General features: G+C 43.2%; 1 protein-coding gene across 9 annotated transcripts in view; it reads left to right on the top strand.

Moving 5' to 3' along the window:
* The window catches only part of IL1RAPL2 (interleukin 1 receptor accessory protein like 2), a 592,622-nt gene that overhangs the window by 290,974 nt on the left and 274,645 nt on the right, over positions 1 to 27,003 (top strand). The window contains exon 2 of one of the 9 annotated variants that reach the window (XM_077308265.1): positions 2,397 to 2,508. The exons of the other annotated variants lie outside the window; for them this stretch is intronic. Within the exon in view, the coding sequence (XP_077164380.1) occupies positions 2,496 to 2,508 (13 nt within the window). The 5' untranslated portion in view covers positions 2,397 to 2,495. The remainder of the gene's footprint in view (positions 1 to 2,396; positions 2,509 to 27,003) is intronic. 9 annotated transcript variants of the gene reach the window in all.

Raw genomic sequence — 27,003 nt, 5'->3', positions numbered from 1 at the left:
GCACGTCTGAAGGGTGGGGGAGTGAGAGCACTCACCAGCCTCATGCCAGCGCTGTCAGTGTTCTGAGGCAAAGGGAGGGAAGTTACAGTTGGACGCGACAGTTAGGACAGCCTTGGGGTGAAAAGGGCTGGTGCAGCCTGTCCAAGCCTCTGTTCTCATCACCATCGGCAGCACTACCGACCTCCTCTCCCTGTGGTGGTCATGGGCTGACTGGCAGTGATATCTCCAGATTGCCCTTGGCTGGGCTGGGTGGGTGGGCCCTGTCAGAACTTTGGCCCAATGTTTTGGCTTCCCGCATCCCGATTGGGCCCTGTCTCTGACAGACCGTGCCCACTCTCCACCCACTTAGCCCTTAGTGAGTTATTATAACAGCGAGCCCATTGTTACATTTGTTTCTTCCTTTTCTTTTTTCATAACAATTCAGTCTTCTCCTTGCAAAGTGAACTGGAAGTTACTCAACTTTTCTGTTTTATCACATCAACAACTTTCCCTATCATATCCTATTAGAATCAGATTGTATTAATGTTAGTTGTCACCATTAGGGTATGAAAGACTGATCCTATTAGAAACTGTCAGAGCACATTAGCTAAAGCAAATGCTAAAATAATAAGCTGGGAGAAAAAAACTGATATCGCTGGTTGAAACTCTGTGTCTCATTAGTTCAAGAGACCAGCATAACAAGACAGGAAGTGAGAGGAAGGGAAATCAGACTTCCTGGAGTCCCTTGGAAGAAAATAAATTATCCAGGGTTTGGATGGGTGCTTGTTCTTGAGAAACAAGATGTGCTGGTGAGGGTGGAACAAGATGACAAAATTTGGGACCATCACATTTCATACTTCATTAATCAGTTCTAGACCAGAGTGCTAGGGGTTTTGAATTTGGGACCAAAGGACATGGAGCTTCTGAACCCCAAATACCTTAATTCTGCACCCATTCTATATTCATAACTAATAGATACTGGGTTGGGTCCAGACTTAATATCCTGGTGGTTCAGTGGATCTTTCCTGCCTCCCCCTCACATTGCTGCATGCTGAACTCCATGAAATGTTGCTCCTGGCGGATACAGGGCTATGACATGACCCCTTCACACGTCTCCATTCTGTGGTAAAATATTCCCTCCAAAAATAAAATATTGTTCCCTCACAGACTGAATTGCCCTTATAGCATTGTTTCTTTGTTGTAATTGATAAAGCTGACTGTCCCACCCTGTCAATGGAAGATTATTATTTATTTATTTATTTATTTATTTATTTATTTATTTATTTATTTACTTACTTACTTACTTACTTACTTACTTACTTACCGCCCTCTCTGAAGGCTCAGGGCAGTTTATATGTTTATATGTTTTTAATTCAGCCCTGGAACTTTATGGGAAGGTTTAAGAGCCCTGTTCTCTTAAACCTTTTCAGAATGGTACTGACATTAAAATCTAACTAAAAGAAAGGTTTTATTTATCATAAAGGGGAAGGTTAGATGGAATGAGATCAAGCTTTGATACAAGAACACAGTTGTATAGTTTAGAATCCTGAATTGCAGGCTTTAGAGAGATGTTTTCCTTAGTTTCTGAGTTTTCCCACTGAGAGGCTTTTGTTTCTATATTTATCAAGACACTTTTGTATTCTTGTCTTTTTAGTTCCTCTGTTCTCCTATAGCTTTCTAGAAGGCAAGTACCCTCTTCTAGTATCCCACTTTCCTTTTCCAGAAGCACCAGCTACCGCCTAACTTCTGAGGTGACTGAATCAAGATTCTTTCCACACCAGTCAAAGAAAATCATCAACTAATTTCCCCTTTTTAACTCTGCAGGGATCCTTCTCTCCCCGGAAGATTTCTCCCCTTTTCCTTTGGGTTGAATTGGGAGTACCACAACAGTGCCCAACTCACTCTGCTAAATATCAGTCCCAGTTCTCCCAATTCTGTCAAGAATGTTTCACCTGACTAACATTTTCCTCGTAGTAGTTATTGTTCAGGTAAGGTAGGTTCTGTCAGTCTCTGCTTCAGAATAATATCCTTCCAGCACACAGCTCTAATATCGCATCTCACACAGTTGTTGCTGGCCTATCAGAGCATTTGGAACAGCCTGTCACTCAAGGTCTAGCTCAGTGAAGACTTTAATCACTTACTGGTTCTGTCACTCTAGCACTTGGAACCTGGCTTTTAAAATGCTGTCTGTCACAGGGGCCCTGAGGACTGATATGGTCTTCAGCAAGAAGGGATATTGTTTGAAATTTACAGTGTAGTCTAGATCCAATCCAGTATCCATACAGAGATGGAAAACAAAAAATCCAATGTTTGATTCATGTATCAAGTGAATATTGCTTGATTTCTCATGATTTTGTTTATATTTGATTCATATTTATAACATCATTCTCCCTGCCTCCTCTGTGTTATTCTCTCAGCAGCCACCCTCTGGAATTAAGCATTCTGAGCAAGAGTGACTGGCCCAAAGGGGCATTCTTAGCCAGCCCTTTCATATAACTTTGAAGGAGTGAGAAAAAATGGGAAGAGTAGGTAAGTTCCTGCAGCTCTTATGCCTGCTGCCCCCACTCTGGGCTTAGGCAACTGGCTTGGTGGTGACAGCTTTGCCCACCTTTATTTATAGTTTAATTTTTATACTGCCCTTCTTGAACTTGCCACCTTGGGGCAGTGAACAACAACGTCTGTTACATATGCCTACCCATCTTGTGTGGGATGAGGGCTCCATGGAGGGGGCCTGATGGCATTGATTTTGGTGACCCTGCTTGGACTTTTGTCCAGAGTGTCAGAATCACTGGAATGATCCCACTGGGATTAAAATTTAGGTTTCCTAGGTCCCAGTCTGACAGTGTCACAGTACACCATGTTGGCTGACTTGTAGCTTAATACAGGGGTAGTCAACCTGTGGTCCTCCAGATGTTCATGGACTACCATTCCCATGAGCCCCTGCCAGAAAACGTTCATGTAGTCCATGAACATCTGGAGGACCACAGGTTGTCTACCCTTGGCTTAATATATGATCTGTTATATTGAATAACACTGTGAACAGAATGCAGGAATTGGTTTGATTCTGTGTGCAAGTCATGAGTGGGGCAATACATTTGTCAAATGATGGACATGCCACTTGTAAATCAGATCTCAAGTAGATCCTCCTATTAGTTAAGCAAAGAGCTCTGCAATTTGGCGGTTTCGTCCCTTGGGGATAGTCTGGGTTTTTAAATGAAGCACTGAAGCTTTGTACAGATGGTTTGTGGTGGTGGAAGCATATGAACTCATCATTTTATGTCTGCTACATAAAGTCTGCATAGCTCATTGGATGAGTGGGAAATTATGGATGAGAAATAGAGGCAAACGAGCTGTAAAAGAAATTGATGCGGCATGTTATGGGAACTGTCGTGAGCACTGCATTTTGTGTGACAATCTCGACTTTTAGAGGATCCGAATGGAACAGTGACAGTTGAATACCTAATAGCTATTTAATAATGAAAATCTTTTGTTAATCTTCAGTAAATGCAGTACATACACGTAAGCAGATTATGGGGGGGGATCTTAATTTTTTACCACTAAATCCCACTTTAAGGAGGAAAAGCTTTTAATGCGCTAGTTAGAGAGTCTAGTCATGCTAGATTAACATTGTCATACATGAATAATAAAAAATATCTAGGCCTGATTAATGTCACTTAAAGTTTCTTAATACGAGCATTATAAGTCTTTGAGTTAAGCAGCTTGAACTGCTGCTAAGTGTTCCTGAGGAATGATTTGTATTTAAAAGTTAAGACCTTCACTTCTTTTTCTAAAGGAAAATCGATCATCCGTGTAGGAATTACATACCACTCACTAGGTAGCATGGGAGGGAAGGTGCTTCACAGACCATAAACCATAATAAAAGTAGATCTAGAATCGGCTTTCATGTTACACAGATTAGTTACATTTGCCTTCTGAAGGGCGGGGGGGGGGATCTTCCTCATATTTTCATTTCAGCCCTGAGCTTCACTTACCCCTTTCAGTGAGTTAAGTCTCTCCAAGCAGTTGTGGGCTGATCACTGCTGAAATAAACACGTTGAAATTTCTTTGCTGGTCTCAGGCGTCAGAATAAGGCTATTTAGTCATTAGTTAGACAAAAATCTACTAGTGGCATTAAGAGTCACATGTATAAATGTGATTACACAGAAAAGTCACATTGTAAAAGACAACAGACCTACTTCTATTACTTTCAGCAGTTGCATCGTTTGATATATCTCTGTCTGAAAGATGCCAAATCTTGTGCCTGGACAAACTTCAGAATCATATTGTGTTTGAGTCCATAGCAAAATCAACACATTCTTCGTTTACAAACACATCTTTGGATATACCGTAGGCCTTGACTTGCTCATCTGTTTGTCTCTATTAACATTTTTATTTTGACCTTCAAGAAGCCCAGAGCAGCATGAATTATTCTCCTCTCTCCCATTTTATCTTCACAATAATCCTGCGAGGTAAATTAGGTAGTGAGAATAATTGACCCAAGGTTGAGTGGAGATTAGAATCCTGGTCTCCACAGTCCTAGACCAGCATTACAATCACTATATCACCTTAGCTCTCTGTGGGGAGACATGAATCTCTGCATGGCAGAGTGCTGAAAACCTTCCCTGTTGCTTTCCAATAAGGGTATTCAAAGGATAGTTCTTGCATACAGTGTCCTTCAGCACTAACTGTGGGGTTCCTTCTTTTGGCCTTGTAGATTGGATGCCCATCAGAAGCTGTCTTATATGAGTTATTAAAATCTTTCCCGGGGCAGCAGTCATTGAGTCAATGTACCTGTCTTATACAGGTCAGACCACTGATCCATCTAGCTTAGTATTATGCATTTTCTTCTGTAGTGGCTATCCAGAACCTTGGACTGAAAAAGGTGATATCCTGAAGTCAGTTTGGTGTACTGGTTAAGAGCAGCAGTCTCCGGGGAACCAGTTTTGATTCACTCCTCCTCCACAAGCAACCAGCTGGGTATTGCCCAAAATCAAAATGGAAATCGCATTCAGTGTAGACGGCAGGGACTGAATCGACCTTGGATTGGAATAAAAGCTCCATGCAGATTCAGCTAGCAGTTCCCAGCTAGCTGGCTTAGGTTTTTTTGCACCCTAGACGAATTATAGCCATAGCAGCACTCATCTATTCAAAAATTCCATTTTCTATAGTGCCCAACCAGATGTTTTTGAGAAACCAATAAGCATCATATAAAAAGGGGGCAGCTGCCCCCACAATGAATCCCAAGCAAGTGGGAGTTCATCTCCTCCTCTTCTGCCCACCAGGCCAGAGCTGGAGTTTGAGAAGGTGTGCTTCAGGTGGGGCTGGGTTGAAGAGATGCACAAAGATGACAGTGGCAAGGATGATAGCACAGGGGCTCAATGCAGCAGTTAGAGAGCAGAGAGGTCCTGCAGGGGGCTGGACAAGAGTCCCCTCTATTTTTGCCATGACATGCAAAATAGCCCCCACCTCATCTCCACCTGTCCCCCCCCTTTCAGCTTCTACTAGTTGCTGGGCAGTTTCCCTCCCCACCCCCCATTATTGTCACAGGGAAGGAGGGGGAGAGAAGAATGCGAGAAGCTGCTGTGGAGGAAAGGGCAGGAGCCATTATTAGGGATATCTCAACTTCCATCCACTTTCAAAAGATTTGTGGTCCATGTTGGGTCCTGATCTCCACAATGGGGAATGCAGCTTTAAATGGAGATGCCAGGGAGTGAAGGTGAGACATTGGTCATGCAAGGCTCATTATCTGATCCTGAGCCATAGTCCTTTGTTTGTGTGAAGGTAAAGGCATTCCTTCAATGACCCCACTGGGGAGGAGGCATTAGAACAAAATCTTGCCCATGTCCCAGATGGCAGCAGGAGGCAAGCAAAACTGTAACTGTGCAGTTCTGGGTCTGGTTTCTTGACTTGATCTCGAGTGTGGTGAAATGTTGGGAAAAGGCTTTTGTAGAGAGTGATTATAAGATCATTATGCTTGGGTGTATTTTTAGAACAGAGACTTTAATCCATCCATTTATTCTCACTCCCATCCATGAAAAGTATTAGCTCTATTCTCAAAAGAATTCCACAGCCAAACTATTGCTTAAGCTCACATTGATGGTATTGTGACCAGGACTTTGAGCAGAAAATAGGAAAATGAAGTAATCCTTCGATGTATTTTCATGCTTGCCAAACCACTGAGCATTCATAATCTTTTACAGGATATTTCCTCTTTGTCAATCTACAGTTCTTTTTTGAGACTGAGGAGGCCTGGGTAGCCTTAGGCACGAACTGTAGAAAGTGGTAGCCTCCGGGTCATTTTGGAACAATTGGCTGAATCAAGTGAGAAAGCTTTTCTTTTGCTGTACAGGATGTAGGTGACGGATCTCATGACTGAACATTCCTACATACTTTAAAAAAATGTTTCTTGCATAAGGGAAATCTACCCTATTGGGAAGGATTCTGTTCAACCTAACCTTTTCCCTTGCATTCTCTATTTTTGTTTACCCAGTTTCTCTCTGAAACCCACCACTCTGTTCCATATCTTCATTTTAGGAATTAGGAGTTTGTTTCAAATAAATTCAGTGTTTATCAGAGGAGGAGGAGGAGGGTAAGTTCTTATATGCCACTTTTCTCTACCCAAAGGAGTCTCAAAGCGGTACAGCACAAGAAGAGGTACGGCACAATTCATAAATTCAAGAAAACAATAGTAACAGTGACTTTAACAGGTGATAACAGTTTGTATAACATCTAGTAACTTGCTAACTAACTATGCAATTGTGATTCCATGGGTAGACCCATGCGAGATTCAGTATATGGACAGGGGTTTTCTGGGGGCCCAGGAGATGCTGTTGTTTCAGTCAACCTCAACCAAATGCCTAGCAAAAGAGCTCCATTTTGCAGGCCCTGTGGAACTGTGAAAGTTCAGGCAGGGCCATGATCTCTTCAGGCAGCTTATTCCACCAGGTGGTGGCCAGGACAGAGAAAGCTCAGGCCCTGATTGAGATCAGAGGTGCTTCTCTGGGGCCAGGGATCTCCAGCCAGTTAGAGATGGCAGAGCATAGGGCTCTTTGGGAGGTATAGGCAGAGAGACAATCTCTCAGGTACACTGGGCCCAGACGATGCATGGCCTTGAAGGTGATTATCAAAGCCTTAAGCCTGATCCAGAATTCAACTGGCAGCCAGTGTAGTTGTTGGAGAGCGGGCTGTGGGACCTCCATGGTGTTAGCATATTGATGACATCCCAGCCCAAAACCTCCACACCAGCTAAGCAAGATGGCACATAAAGATGTTAAATAAGATTAGAGATTCATACATTGATAGGGCCTCAGTTACCAGTTCTGCACAATCCTAAAAGTCTTGAGAGCTACTGGAGCCTAAGAAGGTATTTTGTTGAAGGATGGGGGGGGGGGGGAGGACTTTTGCTGATTTCTGCCACCTACCTCAAATGGTTCCTTTGGGTCCACTGACCTATGGGAACTCATTCTAGGGTCAGAAAATGCTGAAGTGAGAGGAAGGAGATGGGGAATCTGACACCCTCTGCTGAGTTCAAAAGTGCAAGAGACAGTCAGAGCACCAGATGCTTAAAGAATAAAATAATTGTATTATGAAGAAAAGAAATTGTAACGAAAGATAAGAGTGAGAGAGAATCCTGTGTGTCGGTGTTGTGAGAACAAACCTTCCGGAAATAACTTTGGTTTCTCCCCAAAATTAATTACGTAATCAATTTCCTTCTATTTTGTGGCCATTCATAATTTGCAAACTATAATTTGCACTGACCCTGTAGACTGAGTAGAATATGTAGGTTGCAGGTTTGATTGTAGCTTTGTAAACACTGGATTTACAAGCTAGGAAATAATGGATAGGTCTTCAGCATGCAAATAGGGAAGGGAGGAGGAATTATGTTTCAAAATCTGACCCAAGTACCTGGGCCATTAAACATAGCATCATAGAATAATACGCAGAGGCAAACCTGGGCTTGCCACCAGGGTCCATCCAGCCATCCAGAGTTCATTGTAAGCATACTTTACATGTTAATGTATATTTAAACTATCCTGTGTGTGCATCTCTAAGACCGTTTATGCACTGGAGGTTTCATGCTGGGCTGCAGGCTGGAGTTTTAGTCATGGCAGGTTGCCCCACCTCTTCCTGCACCCACATGGGGAAGCATTTGGCCTGGTGCACCTCAACCACCCCCGATTCGTGCTCGTGCACAGGAGCTGGGACAGTGAAGTTCCCAGTGCATAAACGGTCTAAATAAGGGATTTCAAACCAGGGTTCCACAAGAGCTCCCCAGGAGTTCTTGCGGCCTTTCCCAGAAGTTCAGATGGTTGCTGACATCACTTGATGTCACTGGAGCCCACTTCCCTTGTTGCTCTACAAGCCTAGTCTCTTTCTCCACAATGGAAATGATTGGCTGCCCCCCCTTTCATCTTACTTCTGTGCCCCCTTCTCTGAAGGAGCATGTCACCACTTCTGGGGTTCCCCAAAGGCTGAAAAACATTTCAGGGGTTCCTCCATGATCAGAAGGTTGAAAAGGGCTGCTCTAAATGGATAAAGAGAAAGCATGGGGTCAGTTCACTGCAAGCAGGGATATGGAGTGTGTGTATGACAGCGTGAATCAGAAACTGAACCCTTGCTTCTTGTGTCCCCTTGACCGTTTATGCACTGGAGGTTTCATGCCAGGCTTCAGGCTGGAGTTTTAGTCGTGGCAGGTTGCTCTATCTCTTCCTGCACCCACACGGGGGAGCATTTGGCCTGGTGCACCTTATCCAGCCCCGATTTGTGCTCCTGCACGGGAGCTGGGGCAGTAAAGTTCCCAGTGCATAATCGGTCCTTGTGAGAAATCTTGATTTGTCCTTTTAGGATTAGAATCTGACTGTTTGGTGCCATGAAAAATGTTGTTGCTCCCAACAATTCTATTAATTACTGGCATACTTGAGATGGCCCTGAGCAGAGTTTCAAAGTGACTGAAGTTCTTAACGCACAGAGTTTAAATAGCTGGCTGAGCCTGCAAGGCTTCTCTGAGCTGTTGTGTGGGTGTCTCGTGCTTGAAAACTGGCCTGGAGGATAGTCAGTCTGCAGTCTTGATTATCACATGTCTGCATGAGCCCTTTTTTTGTGTTTCTGAGCACTTAGATACATTTTGACCTGCCAGCTTTTCCTCATTCTGTCAGCATTTTGTATGAAATGAGTAAGCTTCATACAGCATCGGAGCGAATACAAGAAAATCAATAAGCAATCTGTGTGATAATTAATTAGGGTGCCAGAGTGAATTATGGTTCCATCCCCTCCTGATTTGGGTCAGAGTCCCATTTGATTTAGGAAGTCTGTTTTTCAATTATAGTTTGTTGGGTACTTTTCAGGGAGGTGGGAAATATGACCAGAACAGAAGAGTGGCAGGTGGGAAATCATGTTATATAAAAATGAATGACATAGTGGGCTGACCATGTCAACTAGAATATCAGGAAATAGTTTTATGCTAAAAGAAATTCATTGCACTGGTGCATATTAGAGATCAAATGGCTGGGGACACAAGGTCTATTGTGGATGGAAGTGGCTGTTTACATAAAAATTGTAATCCATGTAGGAGAAGTCCCAATATTGGGAAGAAACTCTGAGTCCAAGAGTCCTTTGATTTTTGTAGTTTTGCATGAGCTGAAGGCAAGCAAGAGCCTTTTATAGCATAAAGGCCCCCTCAGCAGAGGGCGGAGCTAGCAGTCAGCTCCTAAGTCAGCTCCTGAAATGCCACATCCTTCTTCTCCCAGCTCCAAGTGCTGCTGCCTCTGGCAAGCAAGAGCCTTTTATACCAGAAAGGCCCACTCCGTAGAGGTCAGAGCTAACAGTCAACTCCTGAGATGCCACTTCCTCCTTCTCCCAGCTCCAAGTGCTGTTGGCAACCAAGGCGGCCTGGCACTTACTGACCAAGCTAGATGGACTACATCAGGGGCCAGTGTGTCATCAGTTTAGCTCCCTATAACAGCCTGGAAGTTGAAAGGCAGGACTTAGAGAGATAGGCCTTCTCCATAGTCTTGTTGTCCAGCAACAATATGGATCTACAACCACACCTGGCAAGCCTTCTGTAAGGAAATAGTAGTCCACAAGGACACAGAGATGGTGCAGTTTGATGCCTGGAAGACGGGCCTGCATCCAAACACATTGAAAATACAGGTTGCAGTGATTAGTATGACTTTTGGTCACAGATGCCTCAGTAGTCTGAGCTGTAGCAAATATGTCAGACAATTCATCAAGGGATTGACGCTTCTAATGCCTTCTGTGATACATCGCTTTCCTTCCTGGAAGCTATCCATGGTTCTGAAGGCTTTGAAGCGGCCACTGTTTGAACCACTACGAACAGCTAATCTCAGACTGTCTTTCTATTGGCTGTGACCTCAGCACCCTGAGTTTATTGCAGTGCAGTCATCCAGGAAGGAGTTGTACCCCATTCAGAAAGGTTCTGTGATTCTTTTTTTTTTTTTGCAGAATTTTTATTTTATTTTCCAAAATTAAAGATGATACAGTACAAATAATCTACATTATTAATACAGAAAAGAATAGGTTATGCTCTTCATTTGATACACTTAATTCCCCTTTTAGATTATTTTCTTAAGTAATTCAGATAAGGGCCCCATTGTTCTTGAAAGGCCTCTTCTGTTCTTCCATTGACCATCAGTGTCAGTTTGGCCATCTTGGCAAAGTCAGCTAGTTTGTTCAACCAGTCTTCTATCGAAGGTAGTTCTTGCGTTTTCCATTTCTTGGCCAATTCTAGTCTTGCTGCCATCGACGCGTAGAAGAATAAACTTTGTGTGTGAGTTGGGAGGCACTGCGGAGGTATACTTAGTAACATAGATTCAGCTTTCATAGGAAATCTAAGACCCCACATTTTCTGCATAATGGTGTGTATTTTTGCCCAGAACTTATAAACTTTTTCACATCTCCACCACATATGAAAGAAAGAACCTAATTTATCATATTTCCAGCATTTGTTATCACTTTTTAGCAATTTTGGCGATCACTTTTGGTGTCACATACCACATGTAAAACATTTTATACCAATTTTCTTTAAGTATTTGACTATTAGTATACTTAGGTATTCTAGACCATACTAGTTCCCATTGTTCCATTGTCACATTTGTCTCAATATTTTGTATCCATTTAATCATACATGGCTTAACCCGTTCCGTTCCTGTCTCATGCCTTAATAGCAGTTTATATATTTGGCCCTGCAAGTGAGGCTTGTCTTGGATTACCAAGTTTTCAAATTCTGGTATTGGAGCCTCTAGATTTAACGGTTGCTGAAACTCTGCTTTGAATCTAGATAGTGTGATTCTTCACACTGATCCCTCATTCATTCCAGAAGGTGAATTCAGCATTCCACAGAAGCCAGAGTCTCATTTTGCCTACCTTCTGCCCTAAGTCAAAGGACCAGAAGGAGAGGGAGTGGCATACCCTAGGTTTTCACAGGGATATTAGGTGCTCTTTTTGTTTCCAATGCCACTCAGAGTCTGGAAAAAGTGGTGTATCTGCAAGGCATATGAGGTCCTGGGGTTGCACATCTTGTTGGGTGTGACAGTGCTATCAAGGGTAGCGGCGACATCAGCAACATTTATCTCCAGGGCTCTGGTGGAAGAAATCTGCAGAGCGACAAGATTGTTGTCTTTCTTGACCTTTGAGAGACACGACAAGATGAACCAAGCAGCTTCAGATGAAGCAGCGTTCGGCCGGAGAGTGCTCCAGCATGTGGGTGACTAATGGGTCGTGTCTATGTGGTCTTTTTGGCCCGGTGCACCTCATCCGCTCCCAATTTGTGTTCTTGCATGGAAGCTGGGGCAGTGAAGTTCCCAGTGCATAAATGGTCTTGGTGGGGTGAAGTCATCTACTTTCCATCAAGGAATATGTACAATTTTTATAATGAATAAAACCGTACAGCCAACAGTTAAATGGAGCAGCACAAACAGAGAGAACATGTGAAAATGGACAGTCAAGGAGAGCAGGATTCTCGATGGAAGAGTTTGTAAAAACTGGAAGGCCAGCCCTTGGTCACCCAGTAAGGTCACCCAGTTCATATGAATTTTAATAGCCCTACCTGAGTGAACAGAGGCATGCATGACCTAACTATCCTTGGATGATTTCTCCCACTGAAGAAAAGAAAACTTCAGGTAAGACCAATGTTTAATTCCATTGATGTCATTTGCATTCTTTTTTTTTTTTTTGCCATTTCTGTTCCTAGCACAAAACTAACGGGTCCTATTGGGTAGGCTCTTTACCTCCTCCTTTACCTCCTGTTTAATTGGTCCCCTGAAGACATTGAAGCATTGCTTTTCTGTCTCATCAAAGAGCAAAACTCACCAAGCAATCCCTGCCAGTTCTCTAATGATAACAATTTGCCCTTTTAACCTGAGAATAGACAAGACAAAAGCACTCTATTGTTAGCTACTTGTGTTTCAGCGAGAAGATAACCCCCACACACATGTACACAAACATATTAACGTATGTTAGCAATGACTTGAAATTTGATGCATCTTGGGCTCTGCAATCTCCTGCTATTTTAAGTGCAACAGTTTCAAATATTAACTGTGGCTATACCCTAATTAAGTGTTACCATGAATCTCACTTTAGTTTTCTCAGCTATTGTCTGTGTCCTTTAGACCAACCTGTATATGGGAATGGCATGGGATATAATTTGTATTTATTTCTCATGTAGACAACAAGAAAACAAGAAAGAAAAAGGGTTGCAAAATCCTTTAGGGCTTCACAGCAGAGCTGCTGAATGAGTTTTTACGATGTGACTTTTTCACTATTTGGGGAATTTTACTATACTGCCATTTTACTGTTATGTGACTTATTATTTTAGGGGATTAATTTTATGATGGGGGTTTTATGGTACTTGTAATTGTTTTATGATTTGTTGTAAACCACTACGAGCCAGCATTGCTGGGAGTGACAGTATAAAAGTTAAATAAATAAACAAACAAACAGGTTAGATATTTTCCCAATATGTTTCTGTGAGCTTCTTACTCCCATCGCTTCAAATTATTGTTCCTGGGAAGAAGGGATTTTTCCATTCTCCACCTTAACTTCATAATAAACGTTTTTATTAAACTGTTCAACATAAAGGTTTAGACCAGGGGTAGTCAAACTGCGGCCCTCCAGTTGTCCATGGACTACAGTTCCCAAGAGCTCCTGCCATTGAATGCTGGCAGGGGCTCATGGGAATTGTAGTCCATGGACATCTGGAGGGCTGCAGTTTGACTACCCCTGGTTTAGACAAATGTTCACAGATCTTTTACAAGCTGTTACTTTGTATCAGGCATGTATTCACACCACATGCTTCAACCCAAATTTGAGCTTTCAGCTTCAGTTGTCAGTTCTGTCAGAGATTTCCTTAAGCCCACAAGTAGCCTGTATTGCCTGAGAGTACTGAGGCAGCTGGGTTTCCCCTAAGACATGCAACTTTGTTTGGCCCAGAGGAACTCCTATATCCTCTCCCTTTTTAGAATTCTCTCCCTTTAGAACCTTCCTAGGCCACTCCCACCTGCTCCTTCAGGAGTGCCCCCTCCCACTAGGCATCCCTAGATCCTATATAGCTTCATTTGAACTTCCAAGTGTGTCTGTCACACGTGTTCCTCTTGTGGAAATTATTGCGATAGAAAAGTTTCCCCAGACTTCTCCAAAGCAGTAGTCTCTATTCTGCTATGGTTTACTTAGTAAACTTATAGGGCTTTTCTGCACATCTTAAAAAATAGTGTCACACCAGTGAAATTGTGTGACGCTATTAAAAACTCAAAGACCATGATCCAAGGAACTATGCCACTAGGTCTACAATTGTGCTTCCAGACAATCTCCTGCAGAACCTGAAGAGTCTGAGAAAAATCATCTTAATATTTGAAAAATGTCTGCAATTCAAAGCAGGGGGTGGTGGTGGAAATTAACAGACCCTAATGACCATACCCAAACCATACTTATACTTAAATGCTAGCTTAGGTAGCATCATATGCTGTATTCAGTCATTTTCTTTTTGTCTGTGCAAATCCCACATGTTTTAAAATAACATGCAAACATTATGGCTATTTATAAACCACTTTCTAAGACCAGCCTCTCTTGCAATCTATGTTAGTTAAGTTCAACCTTATTTTTTTTAGGGCAAATCATATCTGGCAGGGGCTGACTGGGAGGCAGTACAGCCGAGCTGAATGTAACCTGATTTTCAAAAACCATTCAAGGAAATGCTCATGAGCCTTTGATGAAGAAAAAAAAAAGCGAAGGACACTTTTGTACAAGACAAAAAAAAACCCATGGAATTTAACAGCCCTCTGTGAGGAGACATTCCAAATTAGAAATCCACAAGCACTCCTAGCTGGCAGAAGCAACAGTGGCCTAATTACCTTGAAGGTGAATGGCAGTAATTCTCCAGGCAGGAAGAGATTTAACTCTTGGGTCTTCGTAATTGACCAGAATGATGAACTAATACACATCAATAATGTCTTGTAAGTGAACTTTGTGATTGGGTTTTCAGGTGAATTTTGCAATTATTGGTTGGATCCTGACTAGAAAAATATCACAGAACTCTCATCCGAAAAGAAAGCAAGCCTCCATAGCACTGCCTGTGGAACTTTACCAGTACTTTTTTCTTCTGTCCTCTTTTCTCTCCCTCTGCCTGTTTAAAACTTTAATGTAGAATTATCCCCATCAGAGGTAAAAGTGACAGTTGTTGTTGTTGTTAGGTGCGAAGTCGTGTCCGACCCATCGCGACCCCATGGACAACGATCCTCCAGGCTTTCCTGTCCTCTACCATTCCCCGGAGTCCATTTAAGTTTGCACCTACTGCTTCAGTGACTCCATCCAAAAGTGACAGTAGTGTTAACAAGTGTACTTGTAGGAAACTTGTTTTCAACCATTCTGGTTTGTGGGGTGGGGTGCAATGGGGTGAGGTGGGGGGACAATAATTGGAAAAGGATTTCAGAAATGATTCTCATTCAAAGAGTGTGTTCATCTCTGGAGAGTAATTGTGTACAGTTGTTTCATCTTGAATCAGTATTTACAGGCTTTTCTAGAGCTTGCCGTTCAATGAAGGCTTGCGTCTGTCACATTTCATTAACTCTGCGGGTGTATATTTAACACACCTTCCATATCAAAACACTGCTATGCCAAGGCATCTGCTCTTGCAACGCCATTGTATGATGGGAACTGCCAGTCTGTGTCTATGTCTATCACACCAGTTATGAGGATCTTGCTTCCAAAAACTCTTTAAGGGCAGCATCATATAGAGAGCATGGCTGTAGTTTAATGCAGCCCTTTTCAACCATTTGACCCTGGAGGAGCCCCTGAAATAATTTGTCAGAGTTCGAGCAGCCTCAGAAGTGATGTCACCTGGCCACGCCTCCCTGCTACGCCCCCAGAAGAAGAAGAAGAGTTGGTTCTTATATGCCGCTTTTCCCTACCCGAAGGAAGTTCAAAGCGGCTTACAGTCGCCTTCCCATTCCTCTCCCCACAACAGACACCCTGTGGGGTGGGTGAGGCTGAGAGAGCCCTGATATCACTGCTCGGTCAGAACAGCTTTATCAGTGCTGTGGCGAGCCCAAGGTCACCCAGCTGGTTGCATGTGGGGGAGCGCAGAATCGAACCCGGCATGCCAGATTAGAAGTCCGCACTCCTAACCACTGAAGAGGATTGAGCAGGGAAAGCACACAGTTTCAGACTGGAGTAGGCATACAGGCTCTGCCCCCTCACAGGAGCAGAAACTACAAGATAACTCACACATGGGAGGTGGAAAGGGGAACAATGGCAGTGGGCGGTTTCCTGGTTTGTGACTGACTCCATTAAAGCAGGAGAGGAAACTCTGAATAAAAACATGATGAATTGCTTCCACCTAAACAGTACAAGATGCTATTTTATATTGGTTCACTGGCAGTTAAGTTCTCAGTACTGTTAATGGAATGTATCTGTTCCTAGTCACACAAAACATTTAATCACGATCCACTCCAATGTAGATTATAAACTGAAGACCTTTCACACAAAGTGTGAGCTTTTTGGCCAAGTGTTTGGTTGAGGCCAGGGCGGTGCCCGGAGTTTTGAACTGTGGATCCCACCCTGCTTTTTAACAGTCAGGACCCCCCGGTCATCTATGCCTAGGTTCACCAGCATGGGCCCATAGGCTGGAACAGCGAGGTTGGGTTTAGAGGGGCTATAGATCCTAAGTAGGCCGTCATCTGTTGTTTGTATATGTTGTTCATTTGTTTATATGAGGTTTTTACAGGGGTTTTATATTGTAATTTTATTGTTTTATTCCATGAACTGGCACGAAACAGCTTTGTCAACAGTGGCAGTATACAATTTGAAAAATAAACAAACAAATAAACAAACAAACAAATAAATAAAATCACACACATGATCTTTGGTTCATCAACAAATATTGCTCAAGCTAAATATAGGCTGACTCTTGCCCATGTGAATTCCTATGTACAGTATGTTTGGTCTGTGCTTGTAACCAAAATAGATTCTCTCAGTTGGTAGTATCACCTTAGGGAGACACCACTTTGGAAATTACACCCACACTATCAGCTCCCTGCAAGCAAAATTCCACATCAGCCCACTACTTGTAGTTTCCTCCATCATTAACTTTTAAAGGTTTCATATATTTATACCTCACCCTCATAAACCATACCTTTGCTTAGCATCTTATGCAGGGGAGTGTGTGTGTGTCAGGTGAATGAAGACAGGGAAGGAATCTCGTATGCAAAGTGCTGTAACAGAAGAAGAAAATCCATAATTGGTAGCCACCAGCCAAACGTCTGAAGGTGGGTAGGGGTATGCAATACAGGGCCTCTGAAGATGACCTAGATAGGCCTTTTTGCTCAGCAAGTGGGCAACGCTTCCTTGGTCCTAGACTGTTTAAGGCTTTAAAGGTAAGAACCAATGTTTGCGTATGTAACTGCCACGAATTTTCACCCAACTTATGGTGACCTGCATAAAAACCCAAGGAAAGAGATTAGCAGAGGTGGTTTGCCATTTCCTTCCTCTGCATGGCAACCTGGAATTCCTTGGTAGCCTCCCATCAAAATACTAATCAGGGCTGACCTGGCTTAGTTTCCGAGATCTGGTGAGATCAGACTCACCTGGACCATCCAGGTCAGGGCAATCCCTTAGTGATTGGAGTCTTTTAAAAAGTGTGTGACTTACCTGCAGTCAGGAGTAGTACAATCCACCCTATAGCCTTGTACCTCCTCACAATGCTGCATATGTAGGCCAGGGTGAAGTCTGCATGGGGCTTTTTATCCACCCCCAGTCAGAATAAATCCCCTCCATCCACACTGAATTCGATTTCCATTTTTATTTTGGGCACTTTAAATTTTTCCTCTGCAACCAGTCTGATTGTGCCATCGTGACCCTTCCTTTCCCCCGCGATATCCAGGAGCGGAGATAACTCGTGTAACTGATCAAGCCGCTTTGAGGGCTCCCAGTATTAAAGTGTAGATGTGTGTTTTTCCAGATTAATATCCTTGCCACTGAGGTAAAGAAGCAGTCTGTCCCTAATTGGCTGGGCGCCAGTTCAAAGACTTCCTAGTTCCTGGTTGCAAGATTTTCCTCTCAAGATTTATTTTTCTAAAGTTTTAAAGTGACTGTGCTTCAGAATCACAAATCTTAGCTGAGATTTGCCTAATTTATAAGAGGCTGCTGCTGGCGTGGCTTGGCTTGGCTAGGCTAGGCTCTCCCCCCCCTCCTGCTTGCTTGACCACTTGCTCACTCCTTTAGGAAAGGAAAGAGATGAGCAGCCTCATGTTCAAGTACAGAAGGGTTTCTGTTTCAATTTGGGTGGGACAAAGCAGAAAAACTCAGGTTCAAATCTATCTCAATTCATTAGGATCGACAGTGGGGAAAAAAGTAAGTGCAGAATCAGCCCAGGTCTCAGAGCCCTTTAGTTGCTTAAGGCTCACCCTGGTGCCCCCTTCCCCTGAGTCATCCCCTGCAAGTCAGTGATGCATACATTATAGAAGCAGACTTGGCTTGGGTGTACTAGAATTTTAATAAAGTCAGTAAACTTGTGGGATTTTTAAAAAAAATGGATTTAATGTAATAGTGTATTAATTTATTTTAATGAAAGCAATACTTTGGAAGAAGTTCATAATACATGACTTCTTTATCATTGCTGATCAAACGCACAATGACTTCTCTGTATTTTGACAAACTTGAAAGAGCAAAAGAACTCTTACAAGTTGAGAGAACAAGCTTTGGTTTTCTTTAGCCTTTTCTTTAAAAAAAAAAAACAGACAATCTTTCAAAACAGCATTGTTGCATGGCTAACCCAGCCTGCTTCTGTGCAATCATCCAACTGCTGTAGGGACTTGGCACAATTACTGCTAAGAACAATGAGATTGGAAGGACACTGCTGGGCGAAGGAGGGCAGAGAGAAGGTTTTCTGCAAAAAATATGAAAACTCTTGTAATGACGTGCAATGTTTGACTCTTTCAAAAGGCCACTGCATGGAACCGAAAGCAAAGTTTGGCATATTAATGATACATTTTAAATCTGTCTATGCAGTCAAAACTGGCGTGGTCCAAATTGCAGTTGTTGAGGTACCTGGATCAAATCAAATCAATGAGGTCACTAGTTACCCTTTTGCAGCCTGAGCCTCATACCTGTGGTGTGGGGAAAATAATACTGGCCTACCTTACAGGGGTGTTATAAGGATTACAATAACATAGCATGTGAGAAGAGCCATTAGCACTGAAAGTGCTATGAAAAGGCTAAGTGATATTATTTATTCATATAGAAAATACAGATAAAATGCATCAAAATTAGCCTATGGTGCTTCGTTAGCTGTGACATATCAAATTCTACTTTTTAAATGTTCAGGTTTCAGTAAAAATAAAATAGTATACTGTGGTTCCAAGTAAACAGCATTTCAGTAACAACAATGCAAACAACAATGCAAACCTTTTATTGTTGATAAAACATACAGAGGTTATTGCCTCTAGTACCTGATCTCTTTTCATCCACCCTCTCCACACAAAGACAGGTCTCTATCTATTTCCCATTTGTCAGATACATACCAGTCAGATAAAGCTTACTGCCTCCAGTATTCAGTTTTTGCACAGACTTATGTTGGGATTGTCCTCATTCACATATGAATATGGACAACTGACTGCATTCCAGACATTCTCTGTGAACTGAATATTCAGACCCAGCACTGAAATAACGCTTCCTTTGAGTAATCCTGGTATATAACCCAAGCCCATATGTTATCCAGGTAGTGCTATAATTAAGCCAAGGAGTCATGTCAAACCAGCCTTTTCCATCTGTTGTGTGAACTACTCAGAGACCAATTCAGAAAGAATGACTGTTGACCTCAAAAAATATAAAGGACACTCAGCATACATTTTGTAAGTGTTATTGGCGAGACCCGCTTGTCCTTTCCTTCTAAATGGATAAAAAGACCATTCCAGATAAATCAAATACTTGGATTTGTATTTATTTATTTGTCAGAGGAATGCATTTTTAAACCAACTGTTTTGTAAAGCAGGAGTAGTCAACCTGTGGTCCTCCAGATGTCCATGGACTACAATTCCCAAGAGCCCCTGCCAGCATTTGCTGGCAGGGGCTCCTGGGAATTGTAGTCCATGGACATCTGGAGGACCACAGGTTGACTACCCCTGTAGTAAGGTATATATTGTCTCATGCAAGTGATAAAAAATATAGCAGACTCTCTGAGATTTTTCTTGTGCGACCAAAATTATCCCGGCTATTCCTTAGAATAGCTGGTTTCAATAATTGGAGTTCAGGATGCCAAGAACTCAGCCTATATTTATGATACTGATTGATTTCATTTATTTTCACTCCCCTGTGCATTTTTCACTGTTGGCCTTGTCATTATCTTAATGTTGTTGTTTCCAATAAATGTTCAGAAAAGTCATTCTAAAGGCAGGGGGTCTCTGAGCACAGATGTGTCAGGTGTATCACTGGCTGAAGTGAAGAGATTGGCTGAAGGGAACCCCACAGAATGTTGCTCCTGAAATATCTACTCTTTGTCCATCTGTTGGAATAGATGCTGCCTGGAGCAAGTCTGTCGTAAGCCTGGTCCCACAAGGGTCTTGAGTCAGGCAGCAATTAGGTAATGTGAAAAATGTGTTTGGAACGAGGGCAATCTTCAAGCAAAGGTTGGATACACACTTTTCTTGGATGCTTTAGGATGCTTTGGGTTGATCCTGCGTTGAGCAGGGGGTTGGACTAGATGGCCTGTATGGCCCCTTCCAACTCTATGATTCTGTGATTCTGTGAATATTTGAAGATCATTATCTTTTAACAAAAAGGTAACTGAGCTTTTCAATGGGATGTTGACATGAAGACAGGGCACCAAATTAGTTTTAAATGCAGCTCCTGAGCATGCTGGGTTAGGGCTGCTGCTCAGTTTTATGTGCTTCTACATTCCATGGACTGGTGTTAGTGGGGAAATGTCTCGAGGAAGCATAAAGTATATATTACAGAGAGTCCGGGGAAAGCTTGATATGAGTTTCATTTCTGACAACATCCTTATATCGCTTATAAATTGTAGCATCAGCCTCCGTCTCCAAGAGTGATGTTGTAGCAGGCTGAAGAACCTCGGCCTACCTCCTTTGGGTTTCAAGTATTATTGAAGTAACAGCCTGTCCTGTAATATACCTTCTTCAGCAATCTGGGATGGAGCATGCAGACTCTTTTGTATTCACGACACCTGCCCTTTTCCAGTGTCAGCATATTTCCCCTTTCTCCAAAGGCAGCCTTTCTTCAGATCATCTAAAACCAAATTGAAAAAGCCACAGTGCCGGCTGTGGACCAGAGAGTACCTGACCTCTTTTCATTCACCCCTCCACACAAAGTCAGGGCCATTTCTGCTGACTCGCTGCACAAGTTCCTGGCAATGCAGTGATTCAGTATCTCTCCAATATACATTATGTGGCTTAATTTTTCTGCATATGACAGTAAATTAGAAGAAAATGTAGGTTGTTTTTTTTTTAGTGGTTTATCTGTGTGCATTGGGACAACTGCCATGCTCCATTATACCACTGGGTCATGCTGTTCAAGGCAGATATCCTCCCCCCCCCCCGCCCCACTCCCCATTATGACTCCACTTGATCGACATCTTTTAAATCTTTGGCTGGGCTACAAAGATAAAACCCAAAACCCCGGTAGCAAGTAGAAGAATACCAGGATGTGTGGGTTGTCAGCAAACAAGCAGTTTATACCAAACACATATTTTCAGTAGATATTTGATACTTTTTGTAAAATTGCAAAGAACATATTATGGTCGTATTGCTTGGAAAGTTAAGGTAGCTCATTTCTAAAGGTACTTAACTTTAACTATTGATATTTTATTCTATTCATTTTATTCATGTTTTCTGGTTTCAAGGCTCTTTGCCTTGATTGGACTCATTCATGGAAGAACGTCTGTACATTGCAGAGGATTAGCACTAGGGATAAAGCCCGCTGTATTCAGGAATACAATGGGCACTAGAGCTTTGGGGTGGGAAGAGGAAGGGGAGGGGTGTCCCATTTGCAAGGGTATGTGGAGGAAGGGGTGTTTTGTGTGTGTGGGGGTTGTGGTGGGCAGGAGGCATGGCGGATGGCAGAAGGGGCAAATACGGGTCCGGGGTGGGGTAGGGAGAGCCAGGGCTGAAGCAAGCAGCAGGCGGCAGGGCAGGAGAGCCTTGTTATGACTTTTAGGTGGGCTTCAGCATCACTGGTAGGTGGTGTGGAGGTCCATGCTGGCAGCCTCCATAGCAGGCAATTGGGAGGAATGGCCTAGCGGGCAGAGGTAGCCATTCCGAGGCAGGGGAGTAGAAGAGGGGGTGGGCAGCAGCATAAATGGAGGAGCCTCCCTGGCCACCGGGAGCCACCATGTCAGCAAGTTCAACAGGAGGCAAGATGTGGTAGCAGAGCCCTTCCTCCCCCCCCCGGCCCTAGATTAGGACACCACCCAGGATCAGGTGGCCCACAAACTGGCAAGGCATTGAGCTTCGTGTGGCATCCCCCAGGGTCCCCTAGATGGGAAAGGTGGCAGTTGGGGTGAGGGATGACTGGGCTCACCCCCCTAAAGGAAGAGAGCAGCCGGCTCCCTGGACCTCTGTAAGCAGGAGCCATCACCTCAGGGAGGTCCAAGCTGAAGAGCCCCAATGCACCACTGGCAAGTCATTCACCATGTGATAGGTGTCTGAGGGGTCAGAGACTTCGATGAAGCTGCAAAGCTGCAGAGAGATGGCTACAGGAAGGAGTTCTAATTTGATTGGGCCCATCAGAAATACAGGTACCTGAACACGATAGTTCAGTTGAGTAGGAAATGAGAATGATATTATTGTGGAGGTCTGTTATAGACCACCAAGCCAGTCAGGGGACTTAGATGAGAGACTCCTAGGCCAAATTACACAATTCTCAAAGAGGGGGGAAACAGTGGTCATGGGTGACTTCAATTATCCAGACATCTGTTGGAAGACCGACTCTGCTAAAAGTACAAATCTCCATTAATTTCTTAACTATTCTTGCTGACAAAGTAGAGAGGGGAACAAGGGGGTGTGCTATTTGAGACTTGATTCTCACCATTAGGAAGAACTGGTAGATGAGGTGGAAGTAGTGGACACACTTGGTAGTAGTGACCGTGTGATTCTGGAATTTACAGTTGTGGGAAAGAGTAAACCTTTATGTAGTTGGACTTAAAGGCTGGACCTCAGGAAAGCAGATTTTTACAGACTTAAGGGCATGTTGGGTAGAGTCCCGTGGTCAGAAAGACTTAAAGAGATGGGATTCCAAGAGGCCTGGGAGTTTCTTAAAAGTGAAATATAGAAGGCTCAGTCACAAAAAGATAGAAGGAGCCCAAGGAAGCCAAGGTGGCTCCATAAGCAGTTGCCAAATGATTTGAGGAATAAAAAAGAGTCATTTAGGAAATGGAAGGAAGGCCTTATTACCAAGGATGAGTATAAACAAATAACCAATAATTCTAGGAAGAGTGTCAGAAAAGCTAAAGCTCAATATGAGCCTAGGCTAGGAAGAAGCGCTAAAGGTAGCAAAAAAGGCTTCTTCAGTTATATTTCCAGAAAAAGTGTAGGAACTCTGTAGGACCACTGCGAGGAGAAGAAAGTGAAATTATAACAGAATAGTAGAAAGCCTGCTGCAAACAGAAAAGCAGAGTGCGTTAGCAGAATGGCATGTGAGAGGGGTAGGAGTGATAGCAAGGGGCGGAGAGGGCACACAATAGCCCTGATGGGGGTACCTCCCATGGCACGACATTCCCTAAGGCTCAGGTGGAGGCTAGCTGGAGGGCTTGTGGTCTGGGCAGTGTGCTCGTTGGGGCCTTGCACACTGTCTCATTGCCAAGGCTTCCAGCTCCCTGTGACTTCAGTGGCGGCGCTTCCTCTTCCTCTTGGCTGCAGCAATCTGCCGGCCATTGCTGCCTGCCGCTCCTGGTGTTCACTGGCTCCTCCCCCACCTAACTCCATCCCCTGTCATATATCTCTTGTGATGCCTGCCTTTCTGTCATTGCATTACTAATGACTTTAAATGGGAACTCTGATTTGCACTGGTCTGATGTGGCTTGGGTGCCCATGAAGCTATTAGTTGTTAAGCCCATTAAATTGTGGGGTAACTTTAAAGTCCTATCAAAACTCTAGGGGTTTTTGGAGCCTTTGGAGACTTGGGGGACTATGAGCATGGAGGGATGGTTGGGGTAGAGTCTTCCTTCCTTCCTTCCTTCCTTCCTTCCTTCCTTCCTTCCTTCCTTCCTTCCTTCCTTCCTTCCTTCCTTCCTTCCTTCCTTCCTTCCTTCCTTCCTTCCTTCCTTCCTTCCTTCCTTCCTTCCTTCCTTCCTTCCTTCCTATTTTCACAGGAGAACTGGTGCCTGGAGATCAGTTGCTGTTCCTGTAAATCTCCATCCCCCCACCTGGAAGTTGGCAACCCTGCTGGGAACATGGAGGAGGAATGGGGGATCAAACCCAACCCTTGAGATTAGAGTCTATTACTCTTTAACCACTTCACCATGTTTATCTCAAGATCACGAAGGGAGCAGGGCGAGGGGAAACAGCACCCAGGAAGGTCACAGTGCAGGCGTGTGTCCTAGCACTCTTGTATTCCTGGGTGCAACGGGCTTTGCCCCTAGTTTTATGTAAGTAGGAGATAGTTGTGAATTGAATGCAACATTTTAGAGACATACTTTAAAAATATTTTCCTACTAAATTTTTGGAAAGCCTTTTAAAGCTTTTAACATTTAGACAAGGCCCTTATCTTAAGATTTCTTTTGCCACTTGGGTCATCTTGGAGATTCTTCTGTGTGTTTTTGTATCAACTTAAGCCCAATGGTAGCCTTGAGAGAGAAGGCCTTCTCAGTTATAGTGCCTTCTGGAATGCCTTTCCTACATTGGGGGCCTTTCGTTATGTAACTAACATAGAGAAAATTGCTGTTTCCAGCATGCTTATAATAACGAATAATATTTTTATGTGCTGAGTTACTTTGGTGACTTTGTAGTTACTTTGGTTTTGTAATATTACATTTATTACTTGGGGATCTATTAAGAAGTATGGGAAGATCACTTTTTAAAAACAATAACCCACTGGGCAGATCTAGCCCTGTTGCTGGCCAGAGCTACTTTCTGCTCTGAACTTCTTCACAAAGGCTAAGAGAAGCTTATCACCAGTGCAAAGTCATGTACCTAACTCTCTCAAGGTCTCTTACTTAAGTTGCATCTACCAAGTAAGAGTGGAATACATCGTTTCCAAATACCCCACTACAGAGGACCTTTGCCTGGGGTAATATGCAATCACCCACTACTGCAATGAAGTATTAAACAAAATTGTTTCCACCTCACAAAGCAAGGAGATGACCTGCCAGAAAGCCTTAGTTCAACTTTCAAACAGGTTTTTGAATCCCAAGTCAGTTGACCTTCAGAATGCAATGGAAGATGCCTGTGTTCATTATTCAAGCCATTTTGCACACCATTGACAGACTGGGATTGCAGGTGGTGGGGAATCATGCATTTCTAGTGTCTTATTAATGTTGTAATGAAGTGCAGGGAGACCAACATTGAGTGTACAATTGTTCCAGTATTTTATACTGTGATGCTTGCTTTTCTCAAGAAGAGCAGTTAGATTAGGAAATGCGTTTTTTTTAAAGTAGGGCATATAGTGGGATTCTCTGGTTGTGGCTGAGATGGCCCACCCACCACTTACCAATTCACTATGTCATGGTGATCCAGGCAGCAGGGTAGAGAAGAGAAGATGCAAGCAGAGAAAGGAAATGGACATTGTTAAAGCTAAAGATAGGCAGTCATAACCAGGCTGGGAGCATGGTGGGTACAACATGAGAATAAGAGACTAAAGTAGGATCCAAGAAGCCATCAGTTAAACTCTTATTTCGGCCTAGTATTCAGTAGTTGCCTTGGGCCAGCCCTCTTTCTTAGATCCCATCTGTAAAATTAGGAGAGCAATACTAGTTTGCTTGGCATGATAGTGCATAAATGTGTTATTTAGCTTAATTGTGTCCTAATGAAGAAGCATAAGATGACGTGCATGAGGTTTAGAAGGACCTTGCTTACCTTTAATAACTTGGATTGTCCCAGTGGAATAGAGTAAAGGGAGAGGGAGATACAGAGAGACTTTCCTAATTTATTCATTGTCTGTGATTTGGACCCTGATTGCCTTCAAGTTCAAACCTTCCAATATTTATATTGTCCCAGTTTAGGCTGGATTATGAACATTGTTGCTTCATGGTGAATCAAGGCTTTCATGTCTCAGCTACCCTATTGGCTTTAGACTTATAAGGAGTGGCCATAGCTCCAGAATTGGCAATCATCCGTTTTTCCTGATTTTAACTAGTAATCAGAATTTCCCCTGCGCTGTAGGGGCTAATCCCCTTTTGTGAGAATACAGATGTTAACAGCTAAATGGGAATTGCTTTTAAATGCTAGGAGTAACACGGAAGCCCTTTTAGGAGTGAGTCTCTTTTATTGGCTTCCAGCAACGTTTAATAGCTATTGTGCAATTTAACTGAGCCAAGGCAAACAGAAGTCAATTAAACTTTAATCAGAGTCATGACCGGTGTCTTATTTTTTCCATGCAATGACATTGGAATAGCCCTTTGGCTACTGGCCGATAGTAATGGCTCTTTCAATCTTTTCTTGTGCTCTCTGTCTCGTTCAGCATCAAGTTCAGCTCTTTTTTGGGGGAAGGGAGTTGCTTTCTGTTCATTTGCTCTTCATAACTCTTTCTCTCATATGAAACATGAAACTGTTTGCTCTTTGCTACTATCATATGGGGCCATTGTGCTGGCTTCTAGGTTGGAACAGTGGAGTTGGGGTTAGGAGTATTAGGAAGTTATACCACCATCTTTGACATTGTCCTATTTTAGTTGATATTGTTAAAGTTCTAATGGGGTTTATGGGTTATACAGTGTTTGACTTGTATTGTAAGCCGCCACAAGACGGCTTTCGTCGAGAGTGGTGGGGTAAAAATCTAAGAATAGAAAACAAACAAACAAACAAATGAATGAATAGCAAGGGTTGGCCAGTTTTATTCCTGTGGCTAGGCCTATAGAAATCCAGCCTGAAAATTATGTGGGCCATTCCGCACGGCTTAAATGTAGCAGAAGTCTTACCTTTGGTAAACTCTACTAATTCAGCGTTCCACATGACATCGCACACAATCTGTAACACTCCTGCAACTTGCCCGCAAAAATCGCTTCATTGTAGCACTTTTCGGGGAATCAGGAAAAGTGGATTCCCCCTGAAAAAAAGTTACACTTCTGAGCACAAGCTGCAACACATCAGTGAAAGACATGTGCGTTCTCAATGTAGCGGTAGAAAGAATGTCCCTCCCCCGCTCTCGCGCCCAAGCTTCCGGAGAAGCGATCTCCATTTTTTTCTCCTTAGACCGGGGAAAGCAATGAACAAGCGAGGCTTCTCTGGCTAAAGTCCCTCCACAGAAGTGCTTAACAGTGAAACAAAGCTCCCTACTGCAAGTATCTTTAAAGTTCCCAAGCATGATACAGCCCCTTGTTCAACACTGCCCATAATTTTGGCCACAAATTGCGCC

This window comes from Paroedura picta, chromosome 13 (assembly GCF_049243985.1).
Source record: "Paroedura picta isolate Pp20150507F chromosome 13, Ppicta_v3.0, whole genome shotgun sequence".
NCBI classification, from domain to species: domain Eukaryota; kingdom Metazoa; phylum Chordata; class Lepidosauria; order Squamata; family Gekkonidae; genus Paroedura; species Paroedura picta.
The sequence above is the reverse complement of the archived record's forward strand: the minus strand, read 5'-3'. Positions and strand labels throughout refer to the sequence as shown.